Source organism: Tachyglossus aculeatus, chromosome 20 (genome assembly GCF_015852505.1).
Source record: "Tachyglossus aculeatus isolate mTacAcu1 chromosome 20, mTacAcu1.pri, whole genome shotgun sequence".
Lineage (NCBI taxonomy): Eukaryota > Metazoa > Chordata > Mammalia > Monotremata > Tachyglossidae > Tachyglossus > Tachyglossus aculeatus.
The window spans coordinates 28399077-28413475 of NC_052085.1; the positions used below are offsets into that span (position 1 = coordinate 28399077).

At 40.2% G+C, this 14399-nt stretch overlaps 1 protein-coding gene across 2 annotated transcripts in view; it reads left to right on the top strand.

The window, feature by feature from the left end:
* Positions 1-14399, top strand: part of NOX4 (NADPH oxidase 4) — an 87880-nt gene that overhangs the window by 30320 nt on the left and 43161 nt on the right. For both annotated transcript variants that reach the window (XM_038761782.1, XM_038761781.1), the window contains 3 exons: positions 1734-1806; positions 3119-3199; positions 13066-13294. In XM_038761782.1, coding sequence (XP_038617710.1) covers positions 1734-1806; positions 3119-3199; positions 13066-13294 — 383 coding nt within the window. The remainder of the gene's footprint in view (positions 1-1733; positions 1807-3118; positions 3200-13065; positions 13295-14399) is intronic.

Consider the following 14399-nt stretch of genomic DNA (forward strand, 5'->3'; position numbering starts at 1 on the left):
TTCTAATTTATGAGCCCTTTATCCCACCAGACTTCATAGTTATGGACTTCCTTGACCTTCTCAAACATGGAGAATTAACCTCGAAAATTTAATCTACAAAACCTTGTTTATTTAGTTACTCATGATACATACTAAGCACTTCCTATGTGTCAAGCCCTGTGTTAAATACTGGGGTTGATACAGGACAGAGTAGACACAGTCTATGTTTGTGTGGTGCTCACAACTTAGGCATAATTTTAAGCCCCATTTGCAGTGGGAAGAATTCCTGCCACCCAATTGCAGAACACCCATATCAAGACTAGAAAGATACTGTGGTTTTTTTTCAAATTTCTTTGCTAAATATTTTGGAAATGAAATCACTTAGGCGTCTCTTTTTGAGTAATACAGTTGATGAATTCTTTCTCCTTTCAGCCTTCCAGGAGACATTTTAGATTTATTAGGAGTTTTGATTTTGAGTCACAAATTAATTTTGGACACAGCATTAAGATATATATTTTGGTGCTGAACCGAGAGGAAATTGGTGAAGTATTTTTGTTTAAAGTCAGATTTTGCTGACGGGCATTAGAGTGGAGCAAGATATTTTCAGCCAGTCTTTGATGAAGGACATTGGATTGATAAACAATGTTTTGCTTAAAAGAAATTTCTGAGGTTGTGTCATGAACAGTCTTGATGGGCTATTTTGATAAAAAGCAGACCAAGATTTCAGGACGCCTGTGAAGTGATATTGTGGAACCACCAAGTGAAATGACTAAGCAGAAGTAGTAGAAACTATTTATTGAGTGCTTTTAGGATGCAGAGCACTGTACTAAGCATTTGGAAGTGTGCAACTGATACTTATAACACATTTCCTGCTCACAAGGAATTTATTACTCCCTCACATGGGAGATAAAAAATTGTTAATTTGATATTCAGAATGTTTTGGTTTTTAGATGCTATTTTTGAATACACCATGGACAATGTTTTCCCCCTTGTTCAACGTTGACTCTACCCTGGCCTCTAATGTTGCCAGCTCGGAACCTGTCGGCAGTCGGATAGGCTGAAAGTTGATTTTGGAAACTGAAAGCATTTCATTCATTCTATTTTTCACCAAACAGGTTTGGTTCACAGGGTCCGATTTTAGTCATTATGCAATGTCAGACGACTAATTTCGGCATGTTAACCATTTCAAGATAAAGTGAGGCTACATATGTTCTTGGTAACAGCTGGCCTAGTAATCTGTTTGCTTGAAATCCTCTATTTTCCTGCCCAGTTTTAAAATTGTGCCTTTTTTGAAGGGCTGAGATTTTTATTGGGGCTTGGCCAAAAAAAAAGGGGGGGGGGGGGGCTTTTGCAATGAAAAATGAAATACTTTGGTAACAAGCTAGCTTAGGTAAAGATTAAAAATGGGGAAAATGATCCATAAAAGTCACATTGTTCAGGGTTGACATTATTCTGAGGGGGTCTGGATGTCAGGTTGGGTAGTACATATTCACAGGGCAGAATGAGTCCATAGAAAAGAAGACTTAACCCCCCCTCTTTTTAAAAAAAAGGAAAAACGTTGAGTCTGTTTTTCATGAATTGCTAAGAAACTGTGATAATTGGTAAAACGACCTGTTAGAGGAGGTAAAATTCATCTAGCTGTTTGATTATGGCTTGAGGTAGACAGAAAGGTACCATGGGGTTTTAAAGATAATAATAACTCTGTTACTTTTCTGAGTGCAATTTAGCTCAAAGTACATTTTTTTTCTTAATAGTTCCTGGATTGACAGGAGTCTGCATGGTGTTGGTGCTATTTTTAATGTTTACCGCTTCTACATACTTTATAAGGTAAGGCTCAATATTGCTGTGGGATTCTGCCTCCCACTTTTGTTGGTTTATTGAGGTTGTCATGGATTTTTGTGTTATAGCAATCAGTATTCTAAAAAATTCCATTCTTTGCTGCCGTAACTTGAAGATCAAAGGGCACGAAGTTTAAAATTCCAGTTCAACTGAATGATGGTATTTGTTGAGCACCGACTGTATGCTGAACAAGTCCTTGGGATAGTGAGCCTAGAACAGTGCTTGTCACATAAGCGCTTAACAATTACCATAATTATTATTACTACAAAAATAAAAGATATGATCCCTGACAACAAAGAGATTATAAACTATGATTCTGAGATGCAGATTTACAGTTTGGTCTTCTGATCTAGAAGCCTGAAATAGAGGGAGTACCTTCCTTGTTTATCTCCATGGCAAACAAAAAACATTTTTATGCATTGGCAATAGGGAGACATTGGGGAGTAATGGATAGAGCCAGGAGACTGGAAGTCAGAGAACCTGGGTTCTAAAATTGGCTCTGCCACTCGTCTGTTGTGTGATCTTGTGCAAGTTATTTAACTTTCCATGACCTTATTTGTGAAATGGGGATTAAATCCTATTCTATCCTACCTAGATTGTGAGCTCCATCTGGAACACAGACTAAGTCCAACCTTATTATCTTGTATCCACCGCAGTGCTTAGCACATAGTACGCATTTAACAGGTACCAAAAAAAGAAAGGTAAATTATGAAAGTAAGAAGGCCAAGGATATGCATTTCTATCCCTGCTTACCTAGTTATAGTAGTACATATTAAGCACTTACTGTGTGCAGAGCACTATTCTAATCGCTGGGAAAAGTGCCCTAAGACTTATCGCTCCAGCCATCTACAGATGTAGAGTTATTTATATCCTCAGAAGTCTTGCATGTTTTTTTAATGGTATTTGTAAAGTACTTACTATGTGCCAGACACCTTAAGGGTCTCTTCTTGGATACGTTTTCTTTTACCTGGCAATGGGAGCTTGGTAACATTTGAGGCCATGATGGACCATTATCGTATCTATTTAGGAGGTTAACTTTATTGCAAAACACAGCAGCTGTGTTTCAGTTGCGGAATGGAAGCTGCCCTGCAAATCTGCATCCGCTCCGAAAACAAACCCCACTGACGCCTTTCATTGTGCCTGTGTGGTGAAAATCAGAGCACTGCTACAAAGTGAGTGACCACGAGATAATTACCAGCTGGAACATGTAGTGGTGTGATCATGGAAATAGGTCTAAAAAACCAGTATTCTAATGGGAGATATCTCTTCTAAAAGAGATTTTTTTTTTCTCTCCACACAGGGTTTCTAATTTTGACATCTTCTGGTATACTCACAATCTCTTCTTTGTATTCTACATGCTGCTGCTGATGCATGTTTCAGGGTAAGTAAAAATCAGAGCTTAAAACGTTCCCCACCCTTCAGTTGTGAAGAGGACAATTTAGTAGAGGAAGGAGGAATTAATTATGAGTGGATCTTGCCAATATGCCTCTGGGCGCTCTCGCATGTTTTTGAGTATCCCAATAAGTCACACTTCAGGCATGTTTGAATTATTTTTGTAAACTGGGGGCCGAAATGACTCTCCCATAGAAATGTAACCCCTGAGAATTGCCTTAGTGGAAGTGATAATGGTAGTTTTGGAGACTTGAAAATCGAGATGGTTCCAAGTAGGAACGATCTGACTATCTACTGTCTTGCAAAATTGGTACCAAATCAACACCGATGTGTTTTCAAATGAAATGCCGAAGGTACTTTCCCTTATCTGCTAATAGGCTCTCAAGGTTATAGAAAGATTCACCCCCAGGGGCCTCTAAAACACTGTAAGAGCCCAAGAACTCACTACTGGTAAGTTTGTGTTTGTAATTCCTGAAACAATGCAACTCTTCATAACTGGTGAATAGACTTCTTCATGTTTTATAGTTTCACAGGGGCTACATCCAAAGTAGCTAAAAACCAATCAACAGTGAAAGAGCCAGGGAATCTATAATTCCCCAAACCATTGATCTGAAACCAGCAGGAGAAAATCTCATGGAGCAAGGCTAAATAAAGAACTGTATTTCAGCTGTAAGCATGGTAGTGGTGTGTTCGGTTGTATATGTATTTTGCACAAGAGCAGAATTTTAGCAACGCACAATCTGCTCTCTCGAGAAGTACTCAGATCTTCTGAAGCAGCATGGCCTAGTGGATAGAGCATGGGCCTGGGAATCAGAAGGACCTGGGTTCTATTCCTGGCTCCACCACTTTTCTGCTGTGGTTAATGTTTGGCATTCGTTCATTTTTAGTCAATAATGTCACTTTCATTCATTCAGTCGTATTTATTTAGCGCTTTCTGTGTGCAGAGCACTGTACTAAGTTCTTGGGAGAGTACAAAATAGCAATACTCCTCCATCACCATGGCCAGAGTTTCTAATGAGGTGCTGAAATCACTGATTTTAGGTTTAGCTGTTCACTGAGAAGCAGCGTGGCTCAGTGGAAACAGCACACGCTTTGGGGTCAGAGGTCATGGGTTCAAATCCCGGCTCTGCCACATGTCTGCTGTGTGACATTGGGCAAGTCACTCAACTTCTCGGAGCCACAGTTACCTCATCTGTAAAATGGGGATTAAGACTGTGAGCCCCATGTGGGACAACTTGATCACATTGTATCCCCCCCAGCGCTTAGACAAGTGCTTTGCACATAGTAAGCACTTAACAAATGCCATTATTATTATTATTATTATTACTACTAAGTGATTGGGAGAGTACAAAGTAACAATACTCCTCCATCACCATAGCCAGAGTTTCTAATGAGGTGCTAAAATCACTGATCCACTCCCATGGATGTGGATGGACCCTCTAACACTTGTTTTTAATAGAAGTTAAACCAGATCTTAAAATTGCCTTCATTTTCATTCAGGTGGTACAGGAGACATTCCAGCCTTAGCAGCTTACAGATAAGATTTTTGTCAAAGACACTGCAGACTTAAACATTAAGACAGTGAGGCTTTTCTGATCTGCAAAACAAGCTAATGACCGAACAATGAAAGCAGTTCCCTACATCAAAAGAACAAACCTAAGTAGTAATTCTTACATGGGAGAGTCACAAAAAATTCTGCTCCTTTCTATTACATCTCATCAGGGCTGAGAACAAAAATCAACTTGTACTTTTTGCCAACTTTTTCTACTTCCCTGAATACAACAGGACTCTTCCTCTAAAGTTTCCTGCTGTGAGACTCTCAGGGGAGAAATGATGGGCTTCAGTCCTCACCTGGGCCCAAGGGGATTATTGGAAGGAAAAAGAAATTATAAACTTTAGGCAGAGGTTGACTAGGGAGCACATTGTAACTGAGATGTGGCTCCTTAGCCTTAGTAATCATTCCCATTCAACACTCCCACGGCCATCAGCATGGGAGTGATGCGTGGGCAGTGATTGTAGCTCCGGGGCTTAAATGAGAAAGATAATGCTAGTGCAGTCCTAAAATACAAGAAGAAACAAGTCAGTTGCATGAAATGAAGGTAAAATGAGAACCAATGAATGGATCGTGGGAGCTAACCTTTCTTTACCAGAATGGATAGGACATAGCATCATTCCGTGTTCTACTCCAACAGAATTCTGCTGTTCCATACAATTATTCCCTTTGTATGGGAATGGTGCTTGTGGTATTTTTTTTTCCTACATACCCAAAGTCAATCAATCATTTACTGAGCTCTCACTGTGTTTAGAGTACTGTGCTAAGCGCTCAGCAGAATACAATATACCAGAGTTGGTAGGAATGTTCCCTGCCTACAAGGAGCTGACAGTCTAGAGGGGGACACAGACATTAAAATATGGATATGTACATAAGGGCTATGAGGATAGGGTGAGTAAAGGGTACAAATCCAAGTGTATGGGTGACACAGATTGGAGGGGGAGTAGGGGAAATGAGGTCTTAGTGTGGGAAGACCTTTTGGAAGAGATGTGATTTTTAATAAGGCTTTGAATGTGAGGAGAGTGATAGTTTGTTGGATATGAAAGGGAGTACCAGGACAGAGACAGGATGTGGGTTATTTATCCAGATGCCTGATTATTGGAGGGGGCCAGCGCTGAGAGAATTAGGGAGATTCATCTGCCAGTGTAAGTCCGTTTCGGTATTGGATGCAGAGACAAGACCCAGTGAAGACCTACAGCACAAATTTTCCTTAAAGATTTTGCAAAAACACAACCCCTGTGTTTAAGGAGGCCTGGGTGCGGACCATTAAGATTTTCATTCGTGCATCGTGGGTTGAAGCCTCACCAGTGGTTCAAACACATTAGGAAAGGGAAAAATTATTTTTCTACTTGTTCTCTCCAAAGGAGGTAGTGGAAGCATGGAGATTAACTCAGTAACACATCTATCAAACTGCCAAGGTGATCCTGCCACTGAAGTCACAGTTATAGCTTTCAAAGAAATAGTGCTTTGAGCAGTGCATAGCGATTCATATTTGCCTGTTAGATATTGGCTATTCTCTCACTTGGACATAAGATTGTGTCACAAATCATATTCAAACAAAAGAATTAGCCTTTCAGCTTTATTTAACATTTTTGCAACTGCCTTAATAGGTTTTGGGATTGTTCCCCCCTGTACGTTCAGTTTTCCCACCGGTAGTAGATTACAAGTTTGGTAATGAAACTCGTTGCCAAAAACAGAATGATGAAGTGGACAAACTGCTGCATACTTGTACTATTTTAATAATTGGTTTCTTTATAATTTATGTCCTTGCCATGAGGCACATCCAAGAGATAGCAATAATTATACCTCACATTTGCATAGAACTCTGACTTCCAAATGCTTTCACGAGGCTTAAAAACCAGCCCCAGCCCAAGAGTTAATAAAAATACTCTGGAAACTAGGGAAGTCTTCATTGGTCTTGTTAATGCTCCAAGGCATCATTACAAAAAGATTATGACAAGCAGAACAAAGACAGCAGTGAAGCCTTGTTTTCCACTAGGCAATAAATCAACAGATAATAGGAGGAGTGGAGCATTAACGCCTCAAATCTCAGACTCCATTGAATTTTAATGGGATTTTTCTGCAGGTTGTCAGTTTAGCCCTGCATCCAGCAGTCTTGTGCTAAAATGTGATATATTACCATGATCATGAAAATGGAATTAATCTCATTTTAAGTTAAACATAATTTGTTGACGGAAAACATTCAGAAGTAGGATGTGGATTTCCTTAATGTACCTCTCCAGAATGTAAGATGATATTAGGTGGAGTATGAATCTCCCTGAAGCTCTAAGTGTTGAGCAAGTTAAAGGCACTTATTTTTGGTAATATATATTAACCTATGACACTTGAGAAAGCTCAGATGGGACACACTTCCAGCTCTCATGTCCGTATGCAGTCAGCTGTCTGTTAGACATGTTTTTGTAGCTGTATGAATGAAATAGAGAAATAGTTCAAATCCCTCTATAGCTGATAGCTCAGACCTCCTTATTACATAGCTGGTGATGAGAAACCAAGTCAGCTGATTTGCGTTTCCCTTCCTTCCACTTTTCTGGCCTATGATCTGATGGAGATGTTGATGAGGCTGGAAGTAGACGAGAAAAGGAGTAAGCAGGGAAAACCTTGAATCATTCTCCATGGGAAGACTTGGCCCAAGAATCCTGGAGAGTGGGCTGCAGACAGTCATATTTATCAAGTGCTTACTGTGTGCTGAGCACTCTACTAAGTGTTTGGGACAATAATAATAATAATAATTAATTCAATCGTATTGAGCGCTTACTGTGTGCAGAGTGCTGTACTAAGTTTGGGGTAGATATAGGTTGTCCCACGTGGGGCTCACAGTCTTCATCCCCATTTTACAGATGAGGTAACTGAGGCACAGATAAATTAAGTGACTTACCCAAAGTCACACAGCTGCCAAATGGGAGGCGGAACTAGAACCCATGACCTCTGACTCCCAAGCCCATGCTCTTTCCACTAAGCCACGCTCCTTCTCCTACAATGTACAATGTAACAGTTGGTAGACACCTTCCCTCTCCAAAACAAGGTCACATTTTAGAAGGCGAGACAGATGTTAATATAAACATCAATTATAGACATGTACATAGATGCTGTAGGGATGGCTGAATACAGCATGCAAATCCAAGTGGAAGACAAGATATGGAGGGACTGGAAATACACTCCGGAGCCGAGTAGCTGAAGCCATGTCCATTTGGAGGCGAAATTAGTAAATCAAGCAATCAACCGTATTTATTTAATGCTTACTGGGTGCAGAGCACTGTACTAAGCACTTGGGAGAGTATGCCTCTTTCCCTGTTGCCTTTGAGGTTTTTGGCACTTTGGAAGCATCTTGGATGGCTAAAGGGAGGAAGTTTGAGTCACCAGAAATAGAGAAGAGTGGGCTGAACTGGATGAGAGAGCAGAATTTGGAGAGCTGGTGAAATGGACTCAAGACAGAGGTGAAGAGCTCTGAAAATGAAGTTTTTTTTTTAATGACACTTGTTAGGTGCTTACTATGTGCCAGGTGCTGTACTAAGCTCTGGGATAGATACAAAGTAATCCGGTTGGACACAGTCCGTGTCCCACATGGAGTAGCCAATGGAGAATGTTACCATTACCAACAAGAGATTTATTGAACATCGCCAAGGAGCATAAATCTGCATCAGGTGCCTAGAGGAAAAAGTGAAAGAAGCTCAAAATGTGGTCCTTGTCCTCAAGCAGTTTACACTGTACTAGGGAAGAAAATCACACATAATACAATAGTTAAGAATATGCGAGCATTAAAATAGAGGATACTGAGTCTAAAGCATCTTGCCTGATTGTCTTTAAACTGATAGACTTCACCCACAATTCTCGATTTTCTCCGGGAATCTTTCCTCAAAACTTCTGAGTAGGTTTTGATCAACCCCATTTACAGATGGGGAAATTGAGGCACAGAAAGGCCGAACAACTGATCTAAGATCAGACACACTGTGGGGGAGCTGGGAATGGAATCCAGTTCCTCTGTTTTTCACCAAAATGTTCTTTTCTTTTTTTATGGCATTTAAGCACTTACTATATGCTAAGCACTGGGGTAGGTACAGGATAATTAGGTCAGATACAGTACCTGTCCTTCATGGGTTTTCAGCCTAAGAGGGAGGGAGAACAGGTCTTTTATCCCCATTTTACAGATTAGGAAACAGACACAGAGAAGTTAAGTGACTTTCCCGAAGTCACACAGCAGACAAGTGGCAGGGCCAAGATTAGAACCCAGGTCCTCTGATTCATAGGCCTGTGTTCTTTCCACTTAGGCCACACTATTTGTCTCTAAATGTGGTGCAGTCTACTTATTATTTGCTGTAGACTAACTCTTAGTTGACCAAAGCAAAAGAGACATTACATTATGCAAAACCTCTTCCGCCCAAGGAATAATCTGGGGGATCCTTAGAAACATGCTTCAGTAGGTAAAATATTTCAGTTGAGCATTTTACAGGAGCGGTGTATTCCTAGGGGATCTAAAAGCAGAATTTAAATTAATCTTCCTAACTTTAAGAAGCACACTTATTTTTATTTTTTTAGCTAGAGGCAAAGAAAGCACAACTTGTCAGACACAACTGTAGGTTTATTTTTTTAACCTAAAGATAAGACAAAATGGTGTGTTCTATACTTTTAGAAAGAAATGGGTGGAAGCACCAAAAGCTGCAGATTGTATTTTAAGGGCACTGTACCGGCAGGAGGAGAGGAAGCATGGGATTCCAGTACAGTGGATACAAAAGAATTTGCATTCCGTGGTGAGAGAATGGTTCAGGAGTGCTTTCTGTCTACATAACTCAAGACAGTGTGACATTGTGTACCATTTGTTTAACCTTTTTCCTTGTCAAGGCCTGCTAGATTTTTGTTGTCACCTGGAAGAACTTGTTCTAGAGCTTCTTTTTCACTTTTGGTTCACTAACTCAGTTTAATTCCAGTCTGGAAAAGTAATAACCTCTCTAAAAATGGTGTCCTGGGTACTTCATCATTGTCATTTGGCCCCTAACTCTCTGGAGAGTTGAAAGATGTCAAAAACCACAAAGTAAGCACTTAAATGCCATAAAAAATTCTGAGCTGGTCTTGTTAAACACGGCTTACAGTTATATCAGATCATCATCGACTAATTTGACTTTATTGAGCAACTGCTGTATGCAGAGCACTATTCTAAGTGCTTATGAGAATACAGAAAAGTGTGAAGATACAAACCCCACCCTCAAGGAACGTACAGTCTAGAGACGCACTAAATAACTAAACCCAAGAAATGAAAAAAAGGCTTACCTCTGGGAAAGCTGGCAATTGTGCTCCCCTTGTTAAATTTAGTGGGTCAAAATGGTGTAAATTCAGGGTCAGTTGGACCCAATGTTTGATACAAGTTGGCCTTTCTTCAGTTTCTAGGAAAAGAAGGTTTCTGAGAAAGTGGTACTAAGGGACATGGAATTTCCCAATCTTACCTGTTGTGGGGCCTGAGACATGATACTTTAGGGCAAATCTAAAATTAGATCAAATGTAATGGTGTTAGCATTTTGCAATGCCAGCAAGAGACTCAATTGCACAAGCAAGCCCCATCTAAAGAGAAGCAGCACAGTGGAAAGAGCATGGGCTTTGGAGTCAGAAGTCATGGGTTCAAATCCCTGCTCCGCCAACTGTCAGCTGTGTGACTTTGGGCAAATCACTTAACTTCTCTGTGCCTCAGTTACCTCATCTGTAAAATGGGGATTAAAATTCTGTGAGCCCCCCCATGGGACAACCTGATCATCTTGTAACCTCCCCAGCACTTAGAACAGTGCTTGGCTCATAGTAAGTGCTTAACAAATATCAACATTATTATTATTAGCCACAGTATTTACTCATTTCACAGATAAGCCTTCCTTCACCTCTAACTGTTCAGATTTTTGGACTAGAATTTTTCACCTTCAGCCAGGTTTTCATCTCATGTAAGAAATGGGACCCAAAGGAAAATTGTGAAACATATTAACACATTCATCTAGTGATCTTTAGGCTCAAAGTACACAAAAATTTCATAGGGACAAATTTATAAAATAATTTCAAATCATTTAAAATGCCTACAAAATGCATTACCTCCCTGGCCTTCGTTTGCCTGAATCCTTTGGTATCTTAATTTTCTTTTGCTCCAGGGGGCTACATATTTTTTGGGGTTGTAACTTTTCTGGCATGCTGGTGAGAGATCTTTGAGATTGCAGTGCTGAGGAGATCTGAGGGCTTTTCACATTCTATCCTAAATTCATTGTTTGAGAGCACACTTTAGAATAATTTAGAGCACAACATAATAATTAAACTAGTCCAGAGGTCCGTCCAGTTGAAAATTCTTTCTCTGAATAATTGAAGGAAAGTGTGATAATGGCTCTGTGTGACATCCATCTTTAATGATGGAGAAGGACAGTCATCCTATATTTCCTAACTTTTCCCTTTGTGTCCCTAATTTTTGCCACAGTAACCCATTGTGGACCATGTGTCCATGAATAATGCATCCCAACATTTCTTGATCTTACTAGTATTTTCTGCCTGTCCAAGTTTCCAATGTTAACGAATTCCATATGTTTACCACCCGCTGTGTGAAGAAACGTTTCCTTTTGTTTATTTTGAAAGTAACGTCTTCCCTCATGAAGAACTTCTTTAGAATAGAATTGTTTCCATACTTTCTCATAAAAAGCTAGATGATTTTTCCCATAGCATTTCAAAATCTCAGCTCTCTAATCTCTGTGACATCCCAGAAGAGTTTACAGATAACTGCCGAAATGGGCTTAAGTCAATTTATGATTTCATCTTAATTCTGTCACTGTCAATCTGGGTAGTCAATGGGCCATGTTTCCACTGAATGACGAAAGTAGGAGTGAGAACAGGTATTGAAATCCCATTTTGCAGTTGTGAAAACTGAAGCACAGAGAAGTTAATTATCTTGCCCAAGATCACAGAGCAAGCAATTGGCAGAGCTCGGATTTGAACCCAGGTCCAGCTCCCAGGCCCTGTACTTTCCCCTAGATCATGCTGCTTCCCTTGAAGATGATAATTACGTCCAAATTATATTTTATTAACCACACTTAAATCCATACTCTTCTGATTGATGAAAAAACCAAAACACTCTGGCATGCTATAAAGCAAAAAATGAGGCAGATTCAGATTTGAGTCTCTGGTTCTCCGGTCTGGTCTCAATGTTCCATGTTGGTATGTGTCCATGTTTAGGGAGAGAAAGAAAACCAAACAATGAATTAAGGAGAAGGACCATTTGTTATTGTGTGTACACTTTGTGCAGAATATAAAGGGGGAGGGCAGGTTCTTGGGATTTATTGTTTTTATTTGATACATCTCTGAGAGCCAGTGAAAACTGTCCATGTATAGGTTTTTCTTAAAACAAAGCAGTTCTGGAACATCATGGGAATGTTCCCTTTGGGTTTCTATTAGAAAGTCATATGACACAACTTCCCTGTTCTAGGTTATTGAAATGGAAGCTTGGGTTGTTCCTTAGGAATGCTTGATGATGACCCAAAAATGATCCTTATGAAGGATAAGCAGGACATTACACACTTTGATCATATTCTTAGTCAGTGTTTTTTTTTCCTCTACCAACCATGGAGTGTAAGGTCTGGGGCCATTTATTAGAAGACTAGATGCAGTTGGGAAGCAGTGTGGCCTAATGGAAAGAGCACAGGCTTGGGAGTCAGTGGCCCTGACTGGACCACTTATCTGCTCTGTGACCTTGGACAAGTTATTTCACTTCTTTGGGCCTCAGTTACCTCATCTGTAAAATGGGGATTGACTGAGTCCCATAAAGGACAATGACTGTCCAACCTTGTATCTACCCCAGTGCTTAATACAGTGCCTGGCACATAGGAAGCGCTTAACAAATAACATTCTAAAAAAAAAGGTTGTTAAAATTTTGAGATGTCTCAGGTTCCTTCTGAAAGAAAGGAAACAGCATAGGACAGGGAGTCGAGACACCCAAGATCTAGTCTCAGTTCTTCACTGCTCTGCTGTGTGATTTGGGGCATGTCACTTAATCTCTCTGGGCCTCCATTTCCTAATCTGGAAAACGGGGATAAAATCCTAGTCTCCCTACGTCATATATTGTGAACTCTCTCTGGGACCAGGATTGTCGGATTTGATAATTTTGAATCTATCTCGTGCCTAGGGGGGCACTTGGCATGTAATAAGTGCTTCATACCAGATCAATTTTTTTCTCTTTGAGTGCTTTTAAACATTTCTAAGGGTTACTCATGAAGCATAGGTTGATTTCCATTGTTCCTATCTTAAGTCTTGGTTTTTCTTTTTCCTTTTTACAGAGGGCTGCTCAAATATCAGACCAACCTAGAGACACATCCCCCCGGCTGCTTGAATCCCAACAGAACCCACCACAAAGATGTTCACCCAGCAGGGCGTTTTTCTCAGCATTTTCCTGAATACGGTCCCAAATCTATCCCAGGAAGATATGGGAAATCAGAACCACTGATACAAAATCACTTTGCCAAAGTTTGCATGGAGGAGCCTCAATTCCAAGCAAATTTCCCTCAGGTCAGATTCTTCATTCAGTGTGAGTCTCAGATATGGGACAAAGTCTAGTAACAATTGTCATAGCTAACTGCTGTTGGCAACTGTGGAAGTTTCTCCGAAGAGATTTGCACTGACAGGCTATTCTAGTAGGACCGCCCTCCAAAAATCTTATGCTGTGAAATCAAGTGACATCAGGTCTAATATGAACAGGGGTAAATATAGGGCTTCTTCACTCACTGTATTATGGGTTCTATTCTTGGCTCTGCCACTTCTCTGTGCCTCAATTAACCTCATCTGTAAAATGGGGATGAAATATGTATTCATTCAATCATATTTATTGAACGCTTACTGTGTGCAGAACAGTGTACTAAGTGCTTGGCAAGTACAAGTTGGGAACATATAGAGACGGTCCCTACCCACTAATGGGCTCACAGTCTATCCCCCAACTTCTAAGACTGCAAGCCCTGTGTTGGACAGGGCCTGTGTCCAATCCGTTTATAGTGTATCTACCGTAATACTTAGTACAGTGGTTGGCACACAGAAAATGCTTAACAAATAACACAATTATTATAATGTTGGAAAATTAAAATTACTCAGGGGGCACAAGAATGAATTCTTTTTTTCTCTTAAAAATTTCAGTCTCAAAACAAGATTTTTCCATTCACGGTGCCTAATCCTTACACTTCACACCCTCCCTATTCCATCTTTAAAACCTGGGTCTTCAGTTGGCCATTTAACCCATCTATCTTAGTAACCCATTCAGAAATCTGACTTGCCAAAAGGGGAGATAGTGTCTTTTCCCTGCTTAATCCAGGGTTGACCATCTTTGCTTTGTCCTGACTTGTCTTCTCAAGTCTTTGTTTCTTTCTTTGGGTTGAATCTTGTGCTGTATTCCGCTCTCAACTTTTCTTCCCCGTTATAAAACTTAAGAAGAAACATGACCTAATGGAAAGAGCAGGTCTGGGAATCTGAGGACCTGGGTTCTAATCTCAGCTCTGCCAGTTGTCCACTCTGATCCTGGATAAATTGCTTAACTTCTCTGGGCCTCAGTTTCTTTATCTATAAAATGGGAATTTAAAACCTCTTCTTCCTCCTAATTACTCTGTGAGCTGCATGTGGGGCAGGG